Here is a 22,002-nt window from a genome sequence, read left to right as displayed (position 1 = left end):
GAAGCACAAACAACACAGGCAAGCATTCACAGATATAAACAGTCTGCCGCTCTTCCTATAGATGGCAAGTGAGGGTAACCAGAGAATGGTGAACCAGGGAAGCAGGATCAGAATAAGGTAAAGCCACATAGAGTCATTTGTTTCCTCTTCCACAGCTTCTCACACTGCCTTAACCAAGGGATGCCTACTTATAAGATCTCAGAAAATTCAAGTTTCACATTTTACTCCAACTGGCTTTCCAGAACTCACCTACCTCCAAGAAACATTCCTCTCAAATATCCAAGGAGTGGCTTGGGCCCTCCTCCTACCCCTAAATGTACAAGGAAACCAACACATGGAGAGCTGGTTCCTCCATGTTTGAGGCCTTCTCTCTGAACTATTGTTGTCCAATAATCCCCTAAGGGGCTGGCTGCTGGTTACAACTTCTTTTCATCTTACTTCTGGACATCTACTCTCAAAACTACAAAAAAGAGCATTGTTGTTAATATTTGGTGCAAGTCACCTGAGACCACTGTATGAAACCTACTTTCATGCCTTACCAAAATAGTGGAGGGGTACAGATAATTCTTTTTTTCTTTTCTTTTTTTTTTGTTTTTTGTATTTTAGGGAAGGGTCTATAGAGTGTTCAGGGTCTCACTACTAGATCAGACTCATAGTGATCAGCCTGTTTACAGCTTCCCAAAAGCTGGGATTACAGGCAGGCATCACCATACCCAGTCTCAATTGCCATCTCAGCACACCTCGGGGGCAGGGCCAGCACGACAGGCCCAGGAATCGAACCCCAGGCCCCTGCACCTGCTTGCAGGTGCTTTAATCCCAGGTAATTCTGAATAGGAATTTTCTTGTCTCACAGCTCCTCTGATGGTTGCAGAGCTATTTCCTTTGTATCAATGACACAGCCAGGATCTGTTCATAAAGGAAGGACAATGGGGGATTTTTCAGTCTATAGTAATTCTCCCAAATAACTATGATGTATATGAGCATAATTCAGAGATTTGTCACTAAATGTTTTCATGGGAAATAATTCACTGGTCACTCAATTTTACATTTAAAGAAATAGAATTTTTTGACAGTAGTGGGGATTGAACCCAGGGGTTCATATATACTAGGCAAGTGCTCTACTTCTTAGCTACATTACCACTTTTTTTGTGTGGTACTGAGGATCAAACCCAGCATTTTTTCTTAATCACTAAGCTACATCTCTCAGCCCCCTTTTTTTAAATTTTGAAACAAGAGCCCACTACATCTACTGGGCAGGACTTGAACATCTGATCTTCCTGCCTCAGCCTCCCCCAGTGATGAGATTACAGACATCTATGATTGCACCTGTCTTTTTAAAAACAAGGCTTGCTAAATTGCATAGGTTAGCTTCAAATTTGTGATCCTCCTGTCTCAGACTCCTATGTAATCAGAATTATAGGTGTGTACCACCAAGCCTAACTTAATTAATCTCATATGCTTGATCTCAAGAGCCCCTTGAACCTCAGCTTCCTCAATAAGCTGGAACCATACCTGGCATAAAGTTTTGAATAGAGAACTATTATATCCTAGCAAATAAAAATCTTCAATAGAGTAATCAGACAAAACTTCTTGTGACAGAGCTTTAGAAGATTACCTCCCAAATACCCTATTTGCCCCCCAAATTCTTCTTTCAAGGTTTGATTCAGGAGGAGAATCTAGACTACAACTGAGGAAGTACAGAGAAACATCTCATTAAGAAAAATCCATAATAAAAATATCAAGCTGAATCTGAAAAGCACAATAGATACTGTGAAAAGAGAAAGAACCTGTTCAAAGGAAAGGAAATACTGAGATGAGGAGAAGGACAGGGGGGAAGAGATATATCTATGTATGTATGCAAGATGGCTTGGATAACTGTTTATTTCTGCTGATTTATGGAAAGGAGCAGTTAATGCTGAAATTCTTTTTCTTAACTTCTTATAACTTTTTTCCAATGTTGCATGTAAACAACTAATTTGAAGACAACACTGCAATACAACAAATACTATCAAATTAATATTATTTTATTTAGTGAAATTCTACATCATTTCTATTTTTTACTATTGCTATTTTGCATTCTTTTTTAAAAAGAAAAAAATCAATCTGAAATCGTTTTTAAACTAATTCCCAAACAACAGCAATAACACCAAAATTTTAACTGTGACTTAGCTAATCTATATTCTTCTGATAAAATCTTTATTGTATGAGCAAAAATTCTTTTAATATAATGTTCTAGAACAGTGATGGTGAGAACATTTTGGAGACTTCAATCTTAACAAACAGTAAGCTACAGCAAATGTGCCATAGGTTCACCACCACTGTTCTAAAAGGACAGAAACTGGAGGTATTGAAGTAGGGTTTACTTGCCCTGGAATGGTGATAGAATTGGGCTTACTCCTGAATAGGACTGAGACTGCTGACACAATATAGGATTCACTACAAAGGAAAGGTCTCAAAAATCTACGTACAGTCAATTAACTAATAAAACACTGCTGCAAGTTACAGATTCAGAGAATATCTGAAAAGAGATTAATATCGATGATCATCTGATACAAATCTATGGGGTCCAGAAAAGCTTGGTAACCTGATTATGTCGAAGTCCTTGTAGGTAGTGATAGAGTTGGGACTTGGGTCATGCTGGTTTCCTGATTATATAACCTTTGGTAACTTCCTAGTGTTTATAGAACAAACAAAATACAAACCCCTTAGCTTACCAATCAATGTCCTCAATCACTGAAATTAAACTCCTTTAATTAGCCATCCACTTCTTTCTGTCCTAAATGAATCTTTTATCCAGGTTAACCTGGACTGACCATTATAGCCAGAGGCCACCACCTTAGTCTCCTGTAGTGTCACATATCAATCACTGAAATACATGAAATGGTACTAGATGATCTTGCAATCTGACACCCTGAGTACAAATACCCTGAACTGGTATCCAACTTCCAGCCTACTCTCCTTTTTATTTCTAATATTTGACCCATAATTAATACCCAGATTCTTGGGAAGTAAAATGACTTGTCCACAGATACCCAGGTAAATAGCAGCAAAGCAGACATACAATACAGTATACCTAACTTCCAAACCAATACATGTCCTACCACACAAATGGCTTTCTTTACATCAACATAGGCATAAAAGCAGCCTCTCTATATTGCTTATATAAGAACTGTGATAACATTGCCAAGTATTCATATACACACAGGCAAATACAACTTGTCTGAATTTTAAGTGAAACCTGTCTAAATCTACCTCAGTGAAGTATTTCCATTTAAAATAAAATGTAAATTGCCATTTGTGAATTTAGAAGGAGGTCATATAGGGTTGGTTGATTTGGTAGCCCTCATGTCTCTTCAAAAATTTGTCCCAGGAAATCTTAAAGGCTGTCTACCTATTTCTCCTGATCAATGTCCTTATTTCAAGAGCAACAGTGACTGAATGATCATATGTGAAGTATTTTAATATACACCTAAGGTACAGGAGCCTGAATCCACAGGAAACTCTTAGGAGATGTTTCCTAAGTGGAAGTGTGACTTTTTCATTTGTTTGGAGTCCCCAGACAGAGGGCAAGAAGGCAGCTTTCCTAAGTTTATTGTCTCCTAGACTTAAAGTTTGGTTTTTCAGATGGGATGTGGAAAGTAACAGGGACTGTGCTATTTACTCAGAGTGCCAGGTGGAGAACTTGATGGCAACCTATATTGGTCAGGATTTTCCTCAGGAATGTTTAATAATTAATGGTTTATTGTCTATGTTAAATTACAGATAAGTTCCTGATACTCAGATGATATCTAAAGCTACTAATTACAATATGTGCTAAAATAACGTATAACACATTAATCAAGTGAGCAACTTGCAAAGCTTCTATCACTGAAATTTTCTGGATGTCCAGTTGCAAAGATGAAAGATAAGACAAAGTCTCCTGCTAAGGTCTCCAATGGTTCAAGGAGAAAGTATTTTATTCCAAAAATGAAATCCATGAAAACCACATAAACATAAGAAACTATGTTTTTAAATCTCATTGGTGGAAAATCTGATGTCAGGTAGGGGAGAGTATCCCCTTCAAAAGTCCTTTACTAATTTATGTAAGTATTATTAGTGTAACTCTTTTAATGTCATATTGTTTTAGGCTGACAGAAAAATTGTCCATAACATTGTTTTAGGGTTAGACCACACATTCTAGTTTTTTAGAACAATTCATTAATTCCCATTATCCTTAGTTGTTTCATAGCAGTCCAGCACATGGTTTTGTATGATGTAAAATCATGAGGTTTTGAAATACTTCAAATTTAAGTGTGCTCTAGATAACCAATATCAGTTAAGATCAACGTGAAACTTTTTTGGCTTAGTTTCAAACACTTTTTATTGTCTAACTTATTGTATGTGCCTCCAGAGAAAGCACTTTATTTCTACTTTAAAAGACAATAATTCTTATAGACCAAGCCATTAAATCACTTGGCACTTGCTGTTACCTCTATAGCCTTTTTATATAACAACATTATATCCCAATTTGAATTAAGTGTAAATGGAAGATAAAAGGACAGAGGGACTAAACTTTTATGATCTCTTTTCCAGCTGCCAGGAACTATACAGACCATTTGGATATGGTGTATCCTATTTAAGCCTTACTATAGGCATCATCATTCCAAGTTACAGAAGAACAAACTCACAATAAAATTTATTTTGCCAACAATAGTAAGCAATTCAGATGTCAAAGTATATGTTCTTTCTATATCTTGCAATGCTCCTTAAAAGAAGTGTTCTTAACCAGCAATGATTTTGTCATATGTCATCTGTGTTTATATGGAAGCCATTTTAATTTTTACATTTGGGGGTGGGCAATTATTGGCCTCTAGTGGGTAGAGACAAGTGATGTTGCTAAACACCGTACAGCACATAGGATAAGCCCCCACTACAGAGAATATACCAATAGTACTAACGCTGACAGACATACTGTAAAGTAATAAGCTTTGAATTTACCAAACACAGGTTTCTTTTGTCTAAAAATATCTACATTCAAATAAACCCTGTTCCATTCAAAATAGTCATTTCAGAGGGCCATATAAAGGTCTTATGTTACCAACTTCTCTATGAATTTTCTCCAGAGCCAAAAGTATGTTATTGCAAGCTATCTTCTGGAGTGGCACTCTCTATATTTTGTCAGTATTATAATTATGATATTTGGAGATGATAAAAAGTTATTTCTCCAACCTGGTAAAAATGCAGGTGATCAAGGTACATAAAAGTAATAATAGCCCTAGCAAAGTACCTACAACACGTCAGCAGTATTTCAAGTAATGCAGGTTTAAGCATCCCTAGTACAAAACTCCAAAATAAAAATTCTTCAAAATCTGAAACATCTGAGTACCATAACAAAGAATTTCATATTGTAGTTTTGGATGAAGAGATACTCAACCAATAGAGACTACACAAACCTTCCAAACTAAAAAAAAAATCTGAAACACTTCTGGTTTCAAGCATTTTAGTAAGAGATATTCAACCTATACATACTACATGATAAATATTAAGTATTCTATTTACTAGATGAGAAAGGTGATCGTTTGGGAGGTTAAGTGGTTTGACCATGGCCATAACATGTAAACACTGTATGCTGGAGCTCAAACCCAGATCTACAAAATCCACTGGAATAATACTAATTTCCCATGGGCCAGGTAAGTTGGTTCTTAAGGCAACTCTAAAGGAAAAAATATACCTTATTTCCATAATATTCTGAGTGATGACAGCATTATCAAAACAAAGGCAGGGTATTACAGTGTAATCAGTTGGAAGAGAACATGTTTCCTTGTCTATTTAAATTCAAAGATCTGTGCATGAGTATTATACACACGTATAACTGTATTTTAAAAATCACCCATTAACTTATTCAATCATGGGTCCCTCTTTTATATACATATGGTGCTTCCGTTATACTTAAATAAGTTAGTGAGTAGAGGAAAAACAAAAAGGAAACTAAATAAAGTAGCCAAAGAAGATGATGTCTTAGGCTCAAACAAGTCAGTAAGGAATGAAGAAAAAAGTGGTAAATATAATAAAAAAGAAAATATGGATTATCAACAATTCTACTGCTTAGAAGATATTTCATTTCTCAGAAAAATAATGCAAATAAAGAGAAATAATGCAACCAGTTTTGTGTTAGATATTTGTATTATGGCAATTGTTTTAATGCACACAATACCAAAAGCACATGGAACGAAAGTAAAAATAGGCAAACGGCATGATAACAATCATGAAAATGTTTGTGCATCAAAGAACAGAATCAACAGAGTGAAAGGGAACTAAAGAATAGGAGAAAGTCTTTGCAAATCATATATCTGGTCAGAAGCTAATATGCAAGGTACATGAAGAACTAGTGAACATATTAAACAACTTGATTATTAAAAATAAGGTCAAGGACTTGAAGAGATTTTTTTCCAAAAATAATATACAAACAGCCAGCAAGCCCATGAAGAGACAACCAACATCACTAATCATCACAGAAACACAAGTCGAAGGTACAATGCGATACCATCTCCCACCCGTTAGGATGCTACTATTTACAAAAAGTAAGTGTTGGAAAGAATTGGAGAAATTGTACATGCCTTCTGGGGATACAAATCGGTCAGGTCACTTCACAAAACAGAGTGGAGTTTCCTCAAGAAATGAAAATTAGAACTATATGATCTAGCAGTCCTATTTCTGGATATACATCCAAAAGAACTGAAAAAAAAATCTTGAGATATTTGCACAGTTACGTTCTCAGCAACACTATTCACAATAGCCAAGAGGTAAAAACAACCCAAATGTCAATTGATGGTTGAGTGATCATAAAAAAATGTGGTATTTCCATATAGTGGAATATTATTCAGCCTTGAACAGGAAGAAAATTCTCATATATGCTGCAGCATGGATTGACTTTGAGGGCATTATACTATATTAAATAAGACAGACACAAAAAATAAAATAGTATATCAATCCATTTATATGGAGTATCTCACATAGTCAATTTCATAGAGATGAATAACAGAATTATGATTGCCAAGGGCTTTAGGAAGGGTAAAGTGGAGTATTGTTTAACAAGTATAGTTTCGGACTTGTAAGATGAAAAAGTTGTAGAAATTTGCTTCACAATAACTTAAATATATTTAATACTATTGAACTGTATGCTTTAAAATGGTTGACAGATTCTGTTTTTATCACAGCAAAAACCAAAGTATATTATGAAAGCAGCTGCAATATTCAACTACCTCTTTAAATTCTCATGGCATATGACAACCAGAACTTACACAGGGATGGCCCAACAATTTCAAGTGAAAGTGTGTAATTTATTTTGGTTGTCTTACAGACACACAAAATACAAGCTAAAGTCTCCTGGAAAGAATGCAATTTTGGTATGATATTATTAGCCTTAGCTTTAAAAACTACTGTATATAGCATACTATATACTATATATAGCATATATAGCATACTATACATAGCATACTATATACTATATATAGCATTATTATATAGCATACTATATACATGTGAAGTTCTGATCTGACCAGATATTACATTGTAATATCTGGATTAATTGTGGATTCTCTGTCACTCGCATCTGTCTCTGAATCTCTGTCTGTCTGTCTGTCTGTCTGTCTGTCTGTCTGTCTGTCTGTCTGTCTTGTTTCTCTAAATTGAACCACAAGATTCTAAGTTGACAGATTTTTGTGGCTATCTTCACTACTGGGAAAACAGAAACAACAAATTTCTCTCTTCCTTTTGTTATAACCTTTTGAGGACCCAGAGATAAGCCATTATAACAGTGGGAAGATATCATAATTTGTCTACTTTGAACAATGTACAATAAGCATTTCTATTTACATAAACAAGAAAACAAAGATGGGTTTCTTATTTATCTCTTTTTGGTCTTTTGGGGGGGCCTGCCCCTTAGCTCAGTTCTTTAAGTGGCTGCTTCAACAAAGCAGTCAGGCTCAGGTTGCTGTGGTTCGATCCCCACAACTCAAGCCAGCCAAACCTGCCCTGAAAGCATTCAGAGCAAAAAAAAAAAAAAAAAAAATCCTTTTTTTGGTCTTTTTAAGACACGAGTCTTACTACACAGTTCAGGCTGGCCTCAAACCTGCAGCAACCTGCCTGCTTTAGCCTCCCTAGTACTAAGATTATAGGCATGTACCACAACACATGGCAAGATGATAATATTTAATAGTGAACATACAGAAGAGACAAAAAGAGACTGATAGCTTCTGCAGAGATGAAAGCCCACAGTGCCCTTCTGGGGAAAGTGTCCCTTTAGAGAATGACCTGGTTTGGGAAGCCCAGAGGCTGACTTGGGTGACTGCTATAGGTTTTAGAACAAGCATGGAGTCCCTCTGGCGTGGACTGGATTCAGTCACTTTCATACAATACTCACACACATACACACTTCTAGGGTCCACAGATCATCTTCCTCTCTCTATTGCTACTATTACTTTTTTTTTTTGCCTTTTTGAGACAGAATCTCACTATGCAACTCAGGATGGCCTTGAGCTCAATTTATAGCTCAGGCTAGCCCTGAGCTCGCTTTGTAGCCCAGGTTGGTCTCAAATTAGCAATGATCCTCCTGTCTCAGCCTCCCAAGTGCTGGGATTACAGGTGTGCTCCACCATGTCTGGCTTTACCATTACTTTTTTTTTGGCCCACTCAGCCCACCCTGAGGGTGGGGCTGGCATGGTATGTGGTGCCAGGGATCAAACAATGGTCCCCTGTACCTGCCTAAGCTTGCCTAAGCAGGCACTTTAGACCACTGAGCCATCTCGCCAGCCTGCCATTTACTGAATGACATGTTAAACATTCCAATAAATGCATCATCTACTGTTTCCACTACATGTTTTAGGTAACTCAATGAGGTAAAATTTGCCTGAGTTGGTGGCCTTGATCTACAGATGCAAGAGGTGGAATATGAACATATGCCTTGCATTTTTTTTTTTGTGTGTGGAACCGGGGATTGAACTCAGGCCCTTGTGCTTGCCAGGGAAGCACTTGTTCTACTAAGCCATCTGCTCGGCCCCCCTTTTTTAAATTAATTGTGAACACATTTTTATTTTCCCCCTGCTGAACTGGGGGATTGAACTCAGGCCCTTGCGCTTGCCAGGCAAGTGCTTATTCTACTGAGCCATCTCCCCGGCCCCTATGCCTTGTATTTTGCAATAGAAAATTTTTGTTTTAACAAAGGACTTTGATTCTGATGTGCTTCTTTTAGTCAATTTTTTTGCCTGTTGGCTGTATCCCTGATCAGAATATTCTGCTTGCATAAGTATACATAATAAATGGCCATCTGCAAAAGCAACAGCAAATAAAACTTGCTCATAAAGGATCTCATACAATTATGAGGCCAGAAATTTAATTGCTTCGTGGAAACTTGAAGCAGTTTTGAATAGACTTCCAAATGTAGTGAAGTGAAAGATACCAAAAAAAAATTATCCAGCCCAAGCCAGCACTCCTACCAACAGGGAGCCCCTGCCATTTGAGAGTCAAATGCCATCCAGCTCCAACAAACTTTAGTAAATAATTTATGGCCATGATTTGGTCCAATTATTAAGAATCAAAGGCCAACTGTAATTCAGGAAAATTTACTTTTTGCCAGTCACTATAAAATGACACCACAAACTTTTCAAAACCATACATAATGCCAAATCCTACTGAAACTATGTTGATATCTGGCAAGGCTGCACCTAAAGTGAAAATCTAAAGTTCAGAATTGCATTGCATATATAACTGGAACAAATACTACAATTCTATAAAAATTCCTAGTTTTCTGTGGGGAAAATGAGGCTTCTAAGTATTGAGAATCCTGCCTGATCTACAATATACAGCCACTGTTTCACAGCAAACAAATATACTAGAAAGCAAAGAGAAAAAATGGCTTTTTGGCATACAATCTTTGTCATTCTGTTTCCAAATCTGAAACATACTTGTCTAGGATCACCTTCTCCTGCTGCATATATTTCTCACAGAAACCAATCTTCCCATTTCAAATCCTGTTACAGTTGCTTCTACTCCATCAGGGAAAGACAGTGATGACTAACTTATATGGACCTCAATTTTTATTTAGCAAGTCTATTTTTATAGCATTTGTAGTTGCCATAGAAAATCACAAATTCTAATATATATAATTCTTATAAATCAAAGACCAATCAAGTGTATATAGGTATAAATAAATATAACTGAAAACTGAGCCCACTATGCTTTGGGTAACAGGGTTTTCAGGCTTAATGAAGACTAGCCTTCATTCTTGAAGATATTTCCTACTATGAATGCTGAGTTTAAGGGCCACTGTAAAGTATAGGTACATTTTCATAGACTATAAAGGCTTTTCTCCAAAAATGAATCAAAACCCCATTGTTTGCTGGTTTGTGCTACATGTAAATGCTACATATTCAACAGAAATGTGTACATATATTAACAAAAAGCTGCAAAGAATGTGCATAGAATCACTGTTCTTAATAGCTCCAAACTGGAAACCACCTAAAGATCTATTATCACTAAAATGAATTGTGTCATGTCTATACAATAGAACACTCCATGGCAATGAGAATGAATGAACTAGTAATATACATAACAGCATATATGAGTCCTATGAACACAATGCTGGATATAAAAGAATCATACATAGGGCTGGGGAGATAGCTCAGTGGTCTAAGTACCTGTCTGGCAAGTGCAAGGACGCAGGTTCAATCCCCAGTACCACATGCTGCGCAGACCTGGAACCCCAGGTATTCCGTCCCAGCCACCAAAACCAGGCACAGTGGCACACACCTATAATCCTAGCACTGGGGAGGTTAAGACAGGAGGATCACTATGAGTCTGAGCTGCACAGTGAGACCCTGTACCAAATAAATAAATAATTTTTAAAAAGACATAAAAGATCTCATACTATGTAATTTCGTTCATGCAAAGTTCAAGAACAAGCAAAATTATGCAGATAGAGGCTATAACAGTAATTGTCTAAGAAGGGGAAAGGACTGCCTACAAAGGGGCACAAGGAACTTCTAAGGTAATGTAGATTTTTTTTTATGTTGACAGGAGTATTGTTTACCTGTGTATATTGACTTACCAAACCATATATTTAAGATCTATGCACTTCACTGATTGCAAATTTTACCTCAATTAAAATGAAAGATGGGCCTGGGGAGATGGCTCAGTGGAATAAGCGCTTCCCTGGCAAGCGCAAGGGCCTGAGTTCAATCCCCGATTCCATCAAAAAAAAAAAAAAAATGAAAGAGATGTGACCTCACATGTATAAGACTCTTGAAACCAAGGGCTCCTGTTGCTGCTTTCCTACTGATGGTGCTAGAAAAGCAGAGCCTGTGAAACTGGGAGATCAGATATGAAAGTCTTGTAACTACCATCCCAGAATACTCTGCTGTATATAACTCGATAAGATTAATTCCCAGATCAGGCTGGAAACAAGCCCAGCAGAGAGTGTATCTGTGCATGGCTCACATGATATTCACCTGGTGTTGCTCCGCTTCCTGTATCTTATAAATGGAGGAAGGGAGATAAGAGAACTAAGATACTTAGTCATCTGGAATTTTTGTGGGATTGAATGTGGCAAACTCCTAGCTATATGGCCCCCAGATCCAAGTTTGGCAAGGCATAGTGCTGCTCAGCTAGAGACTACATTTCCCAGTTCCTCCTGCAACTGGAGTCATGTAACAGTTCTCACCAGTGGAATGTGAATAAAAATAGCATGCATAAGTTCTACTTGCACTGAAGGAAATCACCTGCCCTGAACTTCCTCTTCAGTGCCTCCCTCCCAGTCCATGTGCTGGAACATAGGCAGTCAATATTGTACCTTCAATTATACCACTAAAGTCAATACTGTAGGTGACAAAAGAATTACAAAATGATTGGATTCTGTTTTTTTTTTTTTTTGGTACTGGGAATCAAACTCGGGACCTCACACTTGGTAGATAGGTGCTGTGCCACTGAGCTATATCCCCAGCCCAAAACAGTTGGATTCTAAGTCCCTAAGCAACTCCTAGAGTGTGCTGTGCCATGAGACCTGCTATGCTAACAGGAAATGTTAATCTTTTAAAAATCACCGTAATTGTGTTTTTTATATCTTAACTAATTTGCATCTTAACTATCACCTTTACCATTTTAAACTTTTGAAGCATGTGGTCTTCACACAAAGTTTCACATGCTCTATTTAGCCTAGTATTTTGAATTCCCAAATTCAGATTATACTACTATGTGAAGATAATTCTATCTTTCCCTATTATACAATGTCAAAATTGTTTCTTAAAACATCCCCCACAATCTATAAAACTTTACCAACTCCTTCAAGTCTACAAATTCTTTTTGACATGATTCCACCCTATATGCTTAGCTGTATTGCCTGCATTTGTTTCACCTGCATCTATATTCTCTTTGCACTGAATGTTCCATGAATGCACCTTGTACACAAAGAACTCTATACTCATACTCTAGTCTGACCAAACAGAATGGCTTTTTACCCTCTCTCTATCCCCCATCTTCTCCCATTCATGAGGTTATTCTTACTAATTCTTCACAACAGCCCAGAAGACCCAGAGAGACTTCTTTAAGAACTCTCAAGCAGATTGATTCCCTTCTGCTATACATCCATATCACTTTGGAAAACTTTAATTAAACCAGTTACCATCATGTATTATTAGGATTTATTTATGCATCTCATCTTACAGCCAGGATATATGTTCCAAAGACAAAGTCCACGAGGACAAAGACTGTGCCTTGCCCATTTTCATAAGCTTCACATTTAGCATATAACCTGGCTCATATTTGATGAATGCTGAATAAAGTAGGAAGCAGATTTTAACAGATGGCATGTTTCAAAACCATAAATATACATCATTCTTACCTGTTTAGTGCAAATGCATAGTAGTATTTAATATTACACTGATCAGTCATATGATACATAGGTAGCATCTCCAGGGTTTCTACCAGCTTGACCATTGAATCATAATCCTGTTGGCAAAAGGTCTCAAGATAAGAAAGACAGGTAACAGCTCTTTGCAGATTTCTCAGTAGATATAAACATGAAACAGACTTTTCTTATATAGTTTTAGTAATGTTACTGTTAGCTCTGCTAGAACAGATAAAAAACAAGATGAATAAGGGAGGGAAGGACAAAGAAGGAACCCCTGATGTAAATGACACACAGGGATCAAAGGGAAACTGTTAATCCAATGGGAACAAAAGAAATCAAAAGTGAAGGAGGGTTAACACCAGTAGCAGAGCTGTGACGTATAAATATAAGAAAACTTAACCTCCCACATAAAGGAAGAAAATATCTTACTCCTTCCTGTTTTTGCTAGAATCAAACAAGTTAATCTAAAACAGGGCTCCTCAGCACTACTGACCTCAGCACTATCAATAAACTAGACCCAGAACATTCTGCAATGAAATGCTGTCCTGTGCACTACAGGATACATAGCCCCTTCCCTGGCCTCTACCCAGAAGCCAGAAGTAATTTCCTAACTCACATTCAGTTTTGACACCTAAATGTCTCCAGATGCTGCCAAATTCTCAAAGGCTGAGAACCTGCATAATTACCCAGGGAAAAATTGCTACCATTTATGTCTTAGTCACCTCTTCTTACTATTGTAGTGCTGTTATTCTTTTTATTTCTTTTTTTAAATATGTATTTAGAACAGGGTGTACAGGGTCTCACTATGTAGATCAGACTTGTGGTGATTCTCCTATTTTCAGCCTCCCAAGCGCTGGGATTACAGGTGTGTGCCACCACTCCCAGTCTCAGAAGCTATCTCAGCATGCCCCAGGGGTGGGCCTGGCACAGCAAGCCTGAGATCAAACCCAGACCACTGCACTCTGCCTAAGCAGGCACTTTAGTCTGCTGAGCTATCTGGCTGGCCCTTCTGTTATCTTTTTCATCCAGGCTTAGAATTATTGGTATATTGACCAACTTTGTGCTACGTATAGTCAAGCAGAGGAGGACTTCCTACTGAAAGCCCATGCCTGTCTCATGGCTCTGCACCTTGATACAGCTGCCCCAGGAAAGAGAAGGCAGTACATTCCAGGAACCCCTCTTGACTCAACTTTGGTCCTATAAGAACCATCAGTGGAAGGTTAACACATGAACATTTGCTTGAAGTCAAGGGAAGAAGAAAGCCAGTAGTCCAAAGGAAGACAGACTTCAAGAGAGGTCAATCTCATGGGGGTATGTATAATCCCTAGTAGCACTTGTAATTAACATCAGTTGGCTGTATCTATTACTAGGTGTATGAGTTATTTAGTAGCTAACTCTGTTTTTGGTCCACATTATAAGTGGCTGTTTCCATTTTTAGCTTCAAATAACTAGAAAATAATTTTGAATTTGCAGAACTCTGAATCTGCAGAATTCCACAAGTGAGATATGTTATCCTGTGTGTCTCCAGAGAGAAAAGAGGCAAGATACCCTTAGAAATGATTCCATAGCAAATTAAATTTGAGGGGGAAATGCTTGATTTCCTTCATGGCACCATAGCCCACAAGCCTTGTCTCGAGAACTCTCCAGTGTCTTCTGACACCTGTCGTAGAATAAACATTTACATTCTCTAGATCCTGTACAGGCCTCTGCAATCTGCGCTGTCACTAATAAGTGATTATAAATAAAAAAGAAGCTGGAGAGATGGCTCAGTAGAATAAGCGCTTGCCTGGCAAGTGCAAGGGCCTGAGTTCAATCCCCGGCACCTAAAAAAAAAAAAAAAAAGTGAAAAAGGCCTAAAAAAGTAACAGAAGAGTCAAGAACAGGGATAATGGAGATAATTGGCCTCAGTCTGACTCTTAAGTTTACTAACAACTCTGTGATTTGGGGTAAATTACTATATTTCTCTATGCCTTGTTTCCCTTATTTACAAAATCGGTATAATTATAAAGTAGACCTATACCATAGGGTTAAGGGGATTAAATAAATGAGTTTCAAATGGCTTGGAACAATGCATAGCATGAAGTGTTTATAAATTATCATAGTCATTGTTTCTTTTTTGTGGGGGTACTGGGGATCAAATTCAGGACCTTGCACTTACCAAGCCACAGTCATTGTTTCTTACTCTAAGTAGTTTCTGCATATGTGATCTCTTGTGACTGTGGTCACACTAGGCCAAACATGACAAAAACTTCCTCCAAAATTTCTACCACAGTAGTTAAGCTAAATGACCTATCACCTAGTCATATGCCTGTTTATATAAAACATCTACACTACCATATACCTGAGATAAGAGTATTTCATATGAGGAGTTTCTCATTCAAAGGAAAAATTCAGCTTCAGCAAGGCACATTTCATACCTGAATATCACGGTAGGACAGGAGTAAATTAATGATGATGTCTGAAGTCATAACCTCAATGCTATCCATGCGAAGTTTAATTCCAGCCAACTCTTTCACCAGTTCACTGTTCTTGTAGTTTTCTCTGGCTTTCCGGATGTCACTTAACAAGACTTCTTTGTGATAAGTACTAAAGAGGGAAATACAAAATGCTCCAGTTATATTTACTTTCATTTAAGACTCTTTTTTTTCAATGCTCAAACACACAATTCTCACTAACATGTCTTAAGATAACAGCTGGAGAACTCAGACCAGACCTGAGTCTCCCTGAACCAGCATCCAAAGGATTCTTAGACTGTTATTCACATCTCCGATAAATGGATCAGAAACTAATATTACAATTTTAAACTTAGAACTTTAAAATTTTCAAAAGTTAAAATATTCAGATGGCATGCAGGACTTCTTATTCAACCTTTCTCTGTTAGTTTTAAACCTATATAGGGCAAGAAGGTACTCTACTTGAATATTTTCCCCAAATAAGAATCACAAAGCTAAACAAAACCCTCAAAGCCACAAAACAAAGGGAAATTCACTTTGAAAATATACCTGCCTATTTTTATTTTATTTTATTTTATTTTTTGCGGAACCAGGGATTGAACTCAGGCCCTTGCACTTGCCAGGGAAGTGCTTATTCCACTAAGCCATCTCCCCGGCCCTATACCTGCCTATTAAGTGTTCCTTTTAGTGATCACTAAACTTTCCCTAGTTGAAGGAGAGCTAGAAACTAGTGTTGTGACCTTGAACAATCTCAAAAGGGATGCACAGAGGCCATGTGGGCAAATGCAAGGACATCCTCAACTTTCACCCCTTTCCTCTTATCATACTTGATTACCAGAATGTAAAATATGTCAATATAAAGTACCATACAAACTTTTTTCTGATGCAAAATATAAAATTTGCTTCATAAGGGTATCTAGACAGTAACAAAAATATATAAAAATATTTAAAGCAACATAAATCCACACCTGCTTGTCACCACAGCCTCTCAGAGAGCCAATGTTAGTACATGGTACTAGGTTTAAAAACAAAAGATGTCCTGACTTGGTATAGAGGGGTCGACTTACAATGACCACAGATTTATTTAATATCTTGTCCATTTTCCAAGTAATTTTAAAGCAGACACTGGTCACTGCCAAGCAGTAATACTGTCAACTCATTAAGAAGCTGAAAAAGCTAAATTTAGAGAGTAAAATTAAGCTGCTTATTAAAAAGAGAACAGGCTAAATTAAATAGCTGTCTCTAGAGAAAGGAAAACAAAACACAGGGTAAAGACAAATGGTACTCACTCTGAATAATTATAAAGCTATGCTACAGAAATGTGTGTATAGTACACATTCCGTTCTGATACTCATAATACCTGAATTATATTTAAATAAGAAGATATCCCACAGAAAGTGCCCTGATATAAAAATATCAATGCATTGTCTAAATTTTTATTTCCTTGTTTGTTAACTGTGATTATTTTAATGATGAGCAAATTAGTAGAATATGCCTGTGTTTAAAATTCTGTCATTAATCGAATGAGTCATTAAGTTGGGTGACAACAATTTGGTAGACTATAAAGGCTACTAATTTGGTAGACCAAAACTAATAAGTGTTACTAGGTTAACCTGATTGGTAAAAAGTTATACCTTAGTCTTGTTTTCAAGGACAATTCTGAAAAACTTTTAATAAATGAAGAAATCTAACAAGAACAGTAATTTTTAAGTAAATAAAATACTGTCCTGATTATGTCTTAGAGACATCAAATATGTAGTAAACATGCAAGCATTTCTGCCTCTAGTGACCAGGGAAGATGTTACTCATTAATATCAACTTGAAAATGGCTTTGCTGGGCCGGCTGGGCCGGCCCCGCCCCCGGGGCCAGCTGAAATGGCAATTGAGACTGGGTGTGGTGGCGCAAGCCTGTACTCCCAGCTCTTGGGATGCTGTAAACAGGTAGATCACTATGAGTCGGATCTAGTAGGGAGACCTTGAGCACCCTATCGACCTTTCCCTAAAAAATACAAAAAAGAAAAGAAAAAAGAAAATGGCTCCAAAGCCCTTTTCAGCACAGGACTCAAGACAGACTTTATAAACCTACCAGAGTTATTACTTGAGCTAAAAAAAAATCACCTGACATCTCTGCCATGGATGTTTTCAACCAAAAGTACCATTTGTCTTGTCACTAACCATTGGCAGACTCCCTGCCAACCATAGAGTGGAATCTTCCAACAGACATTTGAAGCCCTTGAAAAGTAAACCACATCGAGAAATTTCTTTTCCTAATACACGTATATGCTGAATGAGAAACAAACTTGAACCCATTTCTAACAATGACACAACTTATTTGGCAGATTCAAAGCTAGTTTATCTCCTTGTCAGATTCAAAAATAAGGTATTGGGATCATTTTCTCCCTAAATTCACTAAAAGTTTATTTTGCACTAAGACAATAGTTAACAAGGTATGGCCAAATGAGGTTTGTCAGGCATGTGCTACAAAAACTCCATTTGCTTTCTGCATTGTCAGGTAGTCACACATATCTAGGTCTCCAATCTTTTCTACTAGAGTCTACAGAAGATGGTCTCCACCAAGAGAAAAGGCAACAGAATAAAAAAAGGGAGTAGACTTTTAATAAGTATGACCCTCATACTTTTAACTGTTCTTCACAGTTCAAGGTACCATGATTTGAGCCAAAGTGTGACATGTAGTTCTTGACATTTCATTACAAGTCAGTTCTGCCTATGCTTTAGATTTGCATTTGTTTGAAAGGACAACTGTTCCTCCTGTGACACAACTACCAGGAATAAATCTTTTAAACTGACTGGGAACAAAACAACTGGACCCTTTCATTAAGAAGAATAATTATAATTATTTGGCCTTTAACTTTTATAATAAGGACACTAAAAGTACAATTTATCAAGTACTGAGGTTCAAGGAAGGAAACGGACATTTTCAAGGCTACATAGCCAGCATTTGCCCAATCCAGGACCTGTAATTCAAACCCATCCACCTTTGAGGTAAACCTAACATACTGTAGATTAGGATCACTAGTTTGACTTAATGCATACAGGCCCTCATAGTATAAGAATTTAAGGTCAGAATGACGTTACCCTGGCATCTTAAGAACTTCAGTATCAGATTATAAAGTTGTGTTCAAAAATTATTTTGAAACACAGAATCTCCCAGTTTAAACAAATCATTTAAAAGCCTCACTAATTTAACTTCCTTGTTTTCTAAAAGAGCCACAGAGAAGAAAAGTCACATTTAAAATTACATAGGAGGGGCTGGGGAGATGGCTCAGTAAGCGCTTCCCTGGCAAGTGAAAGGGCCTGAGTTCAATCCCCAGTTCCACCAAAAAAAATGAATAAACAATAAAATAAAGTTACACAAGGAGTCAGGTTTAGACACAAGCCCAATTCCAAACTCCTTACTCCAGTTCTACTCTTTTTTGGCTTTACCTCAGTAACTAAGCTTAGTTAGGTACTAAGAGGAATGATGGATTCCAGGATAATTTTTAAATGATTAGCCAACATTCAGCTATCCTAATAATTTCAAGGTGTACTGCCTCCCTGAAAGTGAAGGTAAATACTGGCAAGACTTCCACAGTTCTTGGTGGCTGATGGGAATTACCATGGATTGATATTGATGTCCTTGAGGATAATAATGAACTTATGCACCAGGAGCATATACACTGGATTCAAGTCAGCTTCCCAAGTAGGTTCCATGAATTCCAAACCTTGCCTTTGGTAAACATTCTCATAATAAAAGTAATCACCATATATCGTCACAATGTAGGGTATGAAGCAATACATTCCACTGGAAGCCTGAAAAAAAAAGGTTGCAGAAAGTTATTGATGTGGAAGCACAGCTGTGGCTTTGGGCAAGTGGATCTTGTTGGGACAGGGAAGGAGATGTGTGGGTATAAATAACCACTTGTGCAATATTGCTCAGACTTTACTAGGCACAACAGAAAACCAGTTTCAAAAGCTATGTATGAAAAAAATTGGTTTCAAATGCTGAACTAAGAACGTTTCTGAACTGTATTGGTAGAAATGTTAGGTTTTTAAGTCTCAGAAATCATATTGATTCATTAAATGCCTCCCCAAACTGAGAGGAACTTGAATCCACTGATAACTAAGGATTACAATGATGCATATAGCTTTTCTTTCAGCATTATCAGTATTGATAATTTAATACAGGTAAACTATTATAAACTTTGTAGAAAGCAAGCATTAACAAATATGATTAGCCTCAGAGATCTTTTGAGAAGAATCTGTTGAATTTTTTGTACTTTTAATTAATACTCAGGTAAAATAGTTTCTTATGGAATAAGTATACTTTGACTATTAGTCATGATCTATCATAGAGCCTAAACATTTACTTCTAAAAAGTGTTTAATCAATGCTGAATTTTCAGCACATCTGGAGGCTAAAAATACATTTTCCACATGAAATTCCTCTATCACAGTCAATCTTTTCCTCCATTGCAAAGAAAAGCAACCAGCTTAAAATTTCAAACTTTTAAATTCCCATATCTCCATTTAGTTTTAAATAATTTATATGATGCTACAAAATAATTCATCTCACATCTTCCAGTCCTTAAACTAAACTGAAGAGGGCATCTACATAAGATGACATGACATGATGCAGACTTAACCTTGAAAAATATACTTTATTCAATAATGGAACATCAAATAAAGGATTAGTCTTCTAAAAGAAATTCAAAATTAGAGGCAATTGTCAGAATGCTACCATCTCAGATAAATCAGAAGACTTGAGAAAACTTACAACATAGGGGAACTAGTTTCAAATATGTAGAGTATATATAACACATTTTAAAATTTTCCTTTTGAATAAGATGTTTATACAGAAATAGGTAGCATTCTTACTTCTGTCAAAATAATTGCCCTAAAACTATCTATCCCTTCTTTCTTTCCTCTTGTATGCTGTTGAGCAGCAATAGCCCTGCAATATCATATTTTCAACTCTAAGATATCTTTTAAAAAGCAAGTACCAGGGACTCTCCACTAAAACATACTTTAGACTAGATCAAGTAACCTCTTTTAAAAGGGCTACATTATCAATTTTTTGGTTTTGCAGACTTCACCATATATATTACAACTAGTCTATTCTGCTCTGCTGTTGTAGCATGAAAACAGACATAGACTACATACAAACAATACAGTGTGGTTGTGTGCTGACAAAACTGTATGGACACTATGTCATCGATCACGTTGCTCTGTGGGTCCATAATCTCCTTCATCAGAAAATTTGGGACACAACTGAGTCACATGATGTTACAGTATAGGTTCTCCTATGTCCTGAGTCTTCACTGACCTTGAAAGGCTATGGTCAAAATGTGGACTGTCCTTGCAGCCCTTCTATTTCTCTAATTTTTGGTCTGCAAACTTAGGTTGTTAACCCTCCAGAAGAGAAGCTTATTATTACCCAACATCTTATGCAGTTGGGTTTAACTTCACTATCTATGTGAATATCAAACATCTTAGGCATAACATGGAACAGGTATTTTCCATCAAGTATTGATATGTTAAACATTAAGTCCCTACAGAATATGGAGATGAAAATTTTAAAAAATGAACAACTTCTGTGGATAACACATTACTAATGTGGACTGCTGAACTGTGTTGGATTGTTTTGCTGAATTGACGCACCTATAGTATTTAGATGCCAATGAAATACCCATTTCAGACAGGACTAAACAAAAAAAGGGGATACAAAGGAAGGACCATTTTGTATCTGTATATGCAGAATACTTAGGAGAAATATACAGCTACTTTCGCTTAATTCAATGAAAAAAAAGATTTGTACTAATAGTATTTGGACAGGATATTCTGTCTGCATCTTGTACTATGGATAACCACTAAGAAGATAACAATGTACAATGCATTAATTATTTTTTTTTGCATTGCAAACTCATTTATTTATATTTAAAAATCCAAAACAACATAATAAATTTGGCTTCTTTTCCCCACAGAAATGGGAAATATATTTCAGTAAAGGACAGTTTTATTATTTTTATGTATTAGGCTGTTAGATTTTATGGTTCTTTAAAATATGATACTAGCAAAAATAACATTAACTGATTAGTGTATGAACAGTTTACAATAATATGGTAAGAAACAAAAACTCATGGGAAAAAAAACCTTTAAAGAAATTTTCAGATAAAACTATTACAATACAGTTTATTCCTAATGACAACAGGCCCATTAATAGAGCACTTCTGTACAAAAAAAAAACAAAAATAACCAAGTACGGCATTTATTGCAGCAACAAAAAAATTAAAGGTCATAATGTCTGTAACGTAACCCCCACCCCCAGTGGTATAGTGGCTTCTGATTCCTTAAACATAGAAATGCTGTTCTTCAAGGTAGAAAGATGAAGTCTTCTTATCAAAAGGCACATTCTTATCTTCTAGGATGATTGGCATCAAACAAAGTGTTATCATCCTCTTCATCATCTTGTTCCAAGGGTGTCAACTCCATGTTTTCTATGTTAGTGTCCAAAACTCCATACCTCCTCATCTTTCGGTTTCTCCTTCTCATCCTGACCGTCCGGACCACGAAGTACACCAGCACCGCGCCCGCTGCGTCATGGGCCTGTCGCCGGGGTTGGGGCTCACCGCCAGGCCGCCCCCGGCGAGCTCGTCCGCGGGGAGCCCCGCGC

General features: G+C 36.9%; 1 protein-coding gene across 1 annotated transcript in view; it reads right to left on the bottom strand.

The window, feature by feature from the left end:
- Window positions 1–22,002, bottom strand: part of Map3k15 (mitogen-activated protein kinase kinase kinase 15) — a 136,022-nt gene that overhangs the window by 90,293 nt on the left and 23,727 nt on the right. Inside the window, 3 exon segments of the mRNA XM_023709067.1 lie at window positions 12,872–12,978; window positions 15,298–15,466; window positions 18,950–19,143. Coding sequence (XP_023564835.1) covers window positions 12,872–12,978; window positions 15,298–15,466; window positions 18,950–19,143 — 470 coding nt within the window.

This window comes from Octodon degus, unplaced genomic scaffold (genome assembly GCF_000260255.1).
Source record: "Octodon degus isolate 3935 unplaced genomic scaffold, OctDeg1.0 scaffold00010, whole genome shotgun sequence".
In the NCBI taxonomy this organism is placed as follows: domain Eukaryota; kingdom Metazoa; phylum Chordata; class Mammalia; order Rodentia; family Octodontidae; genus Octodon; species Octodon degus.
This window is presented reverse-complemented; position numbering and strand designations above follow the sequence as displayed.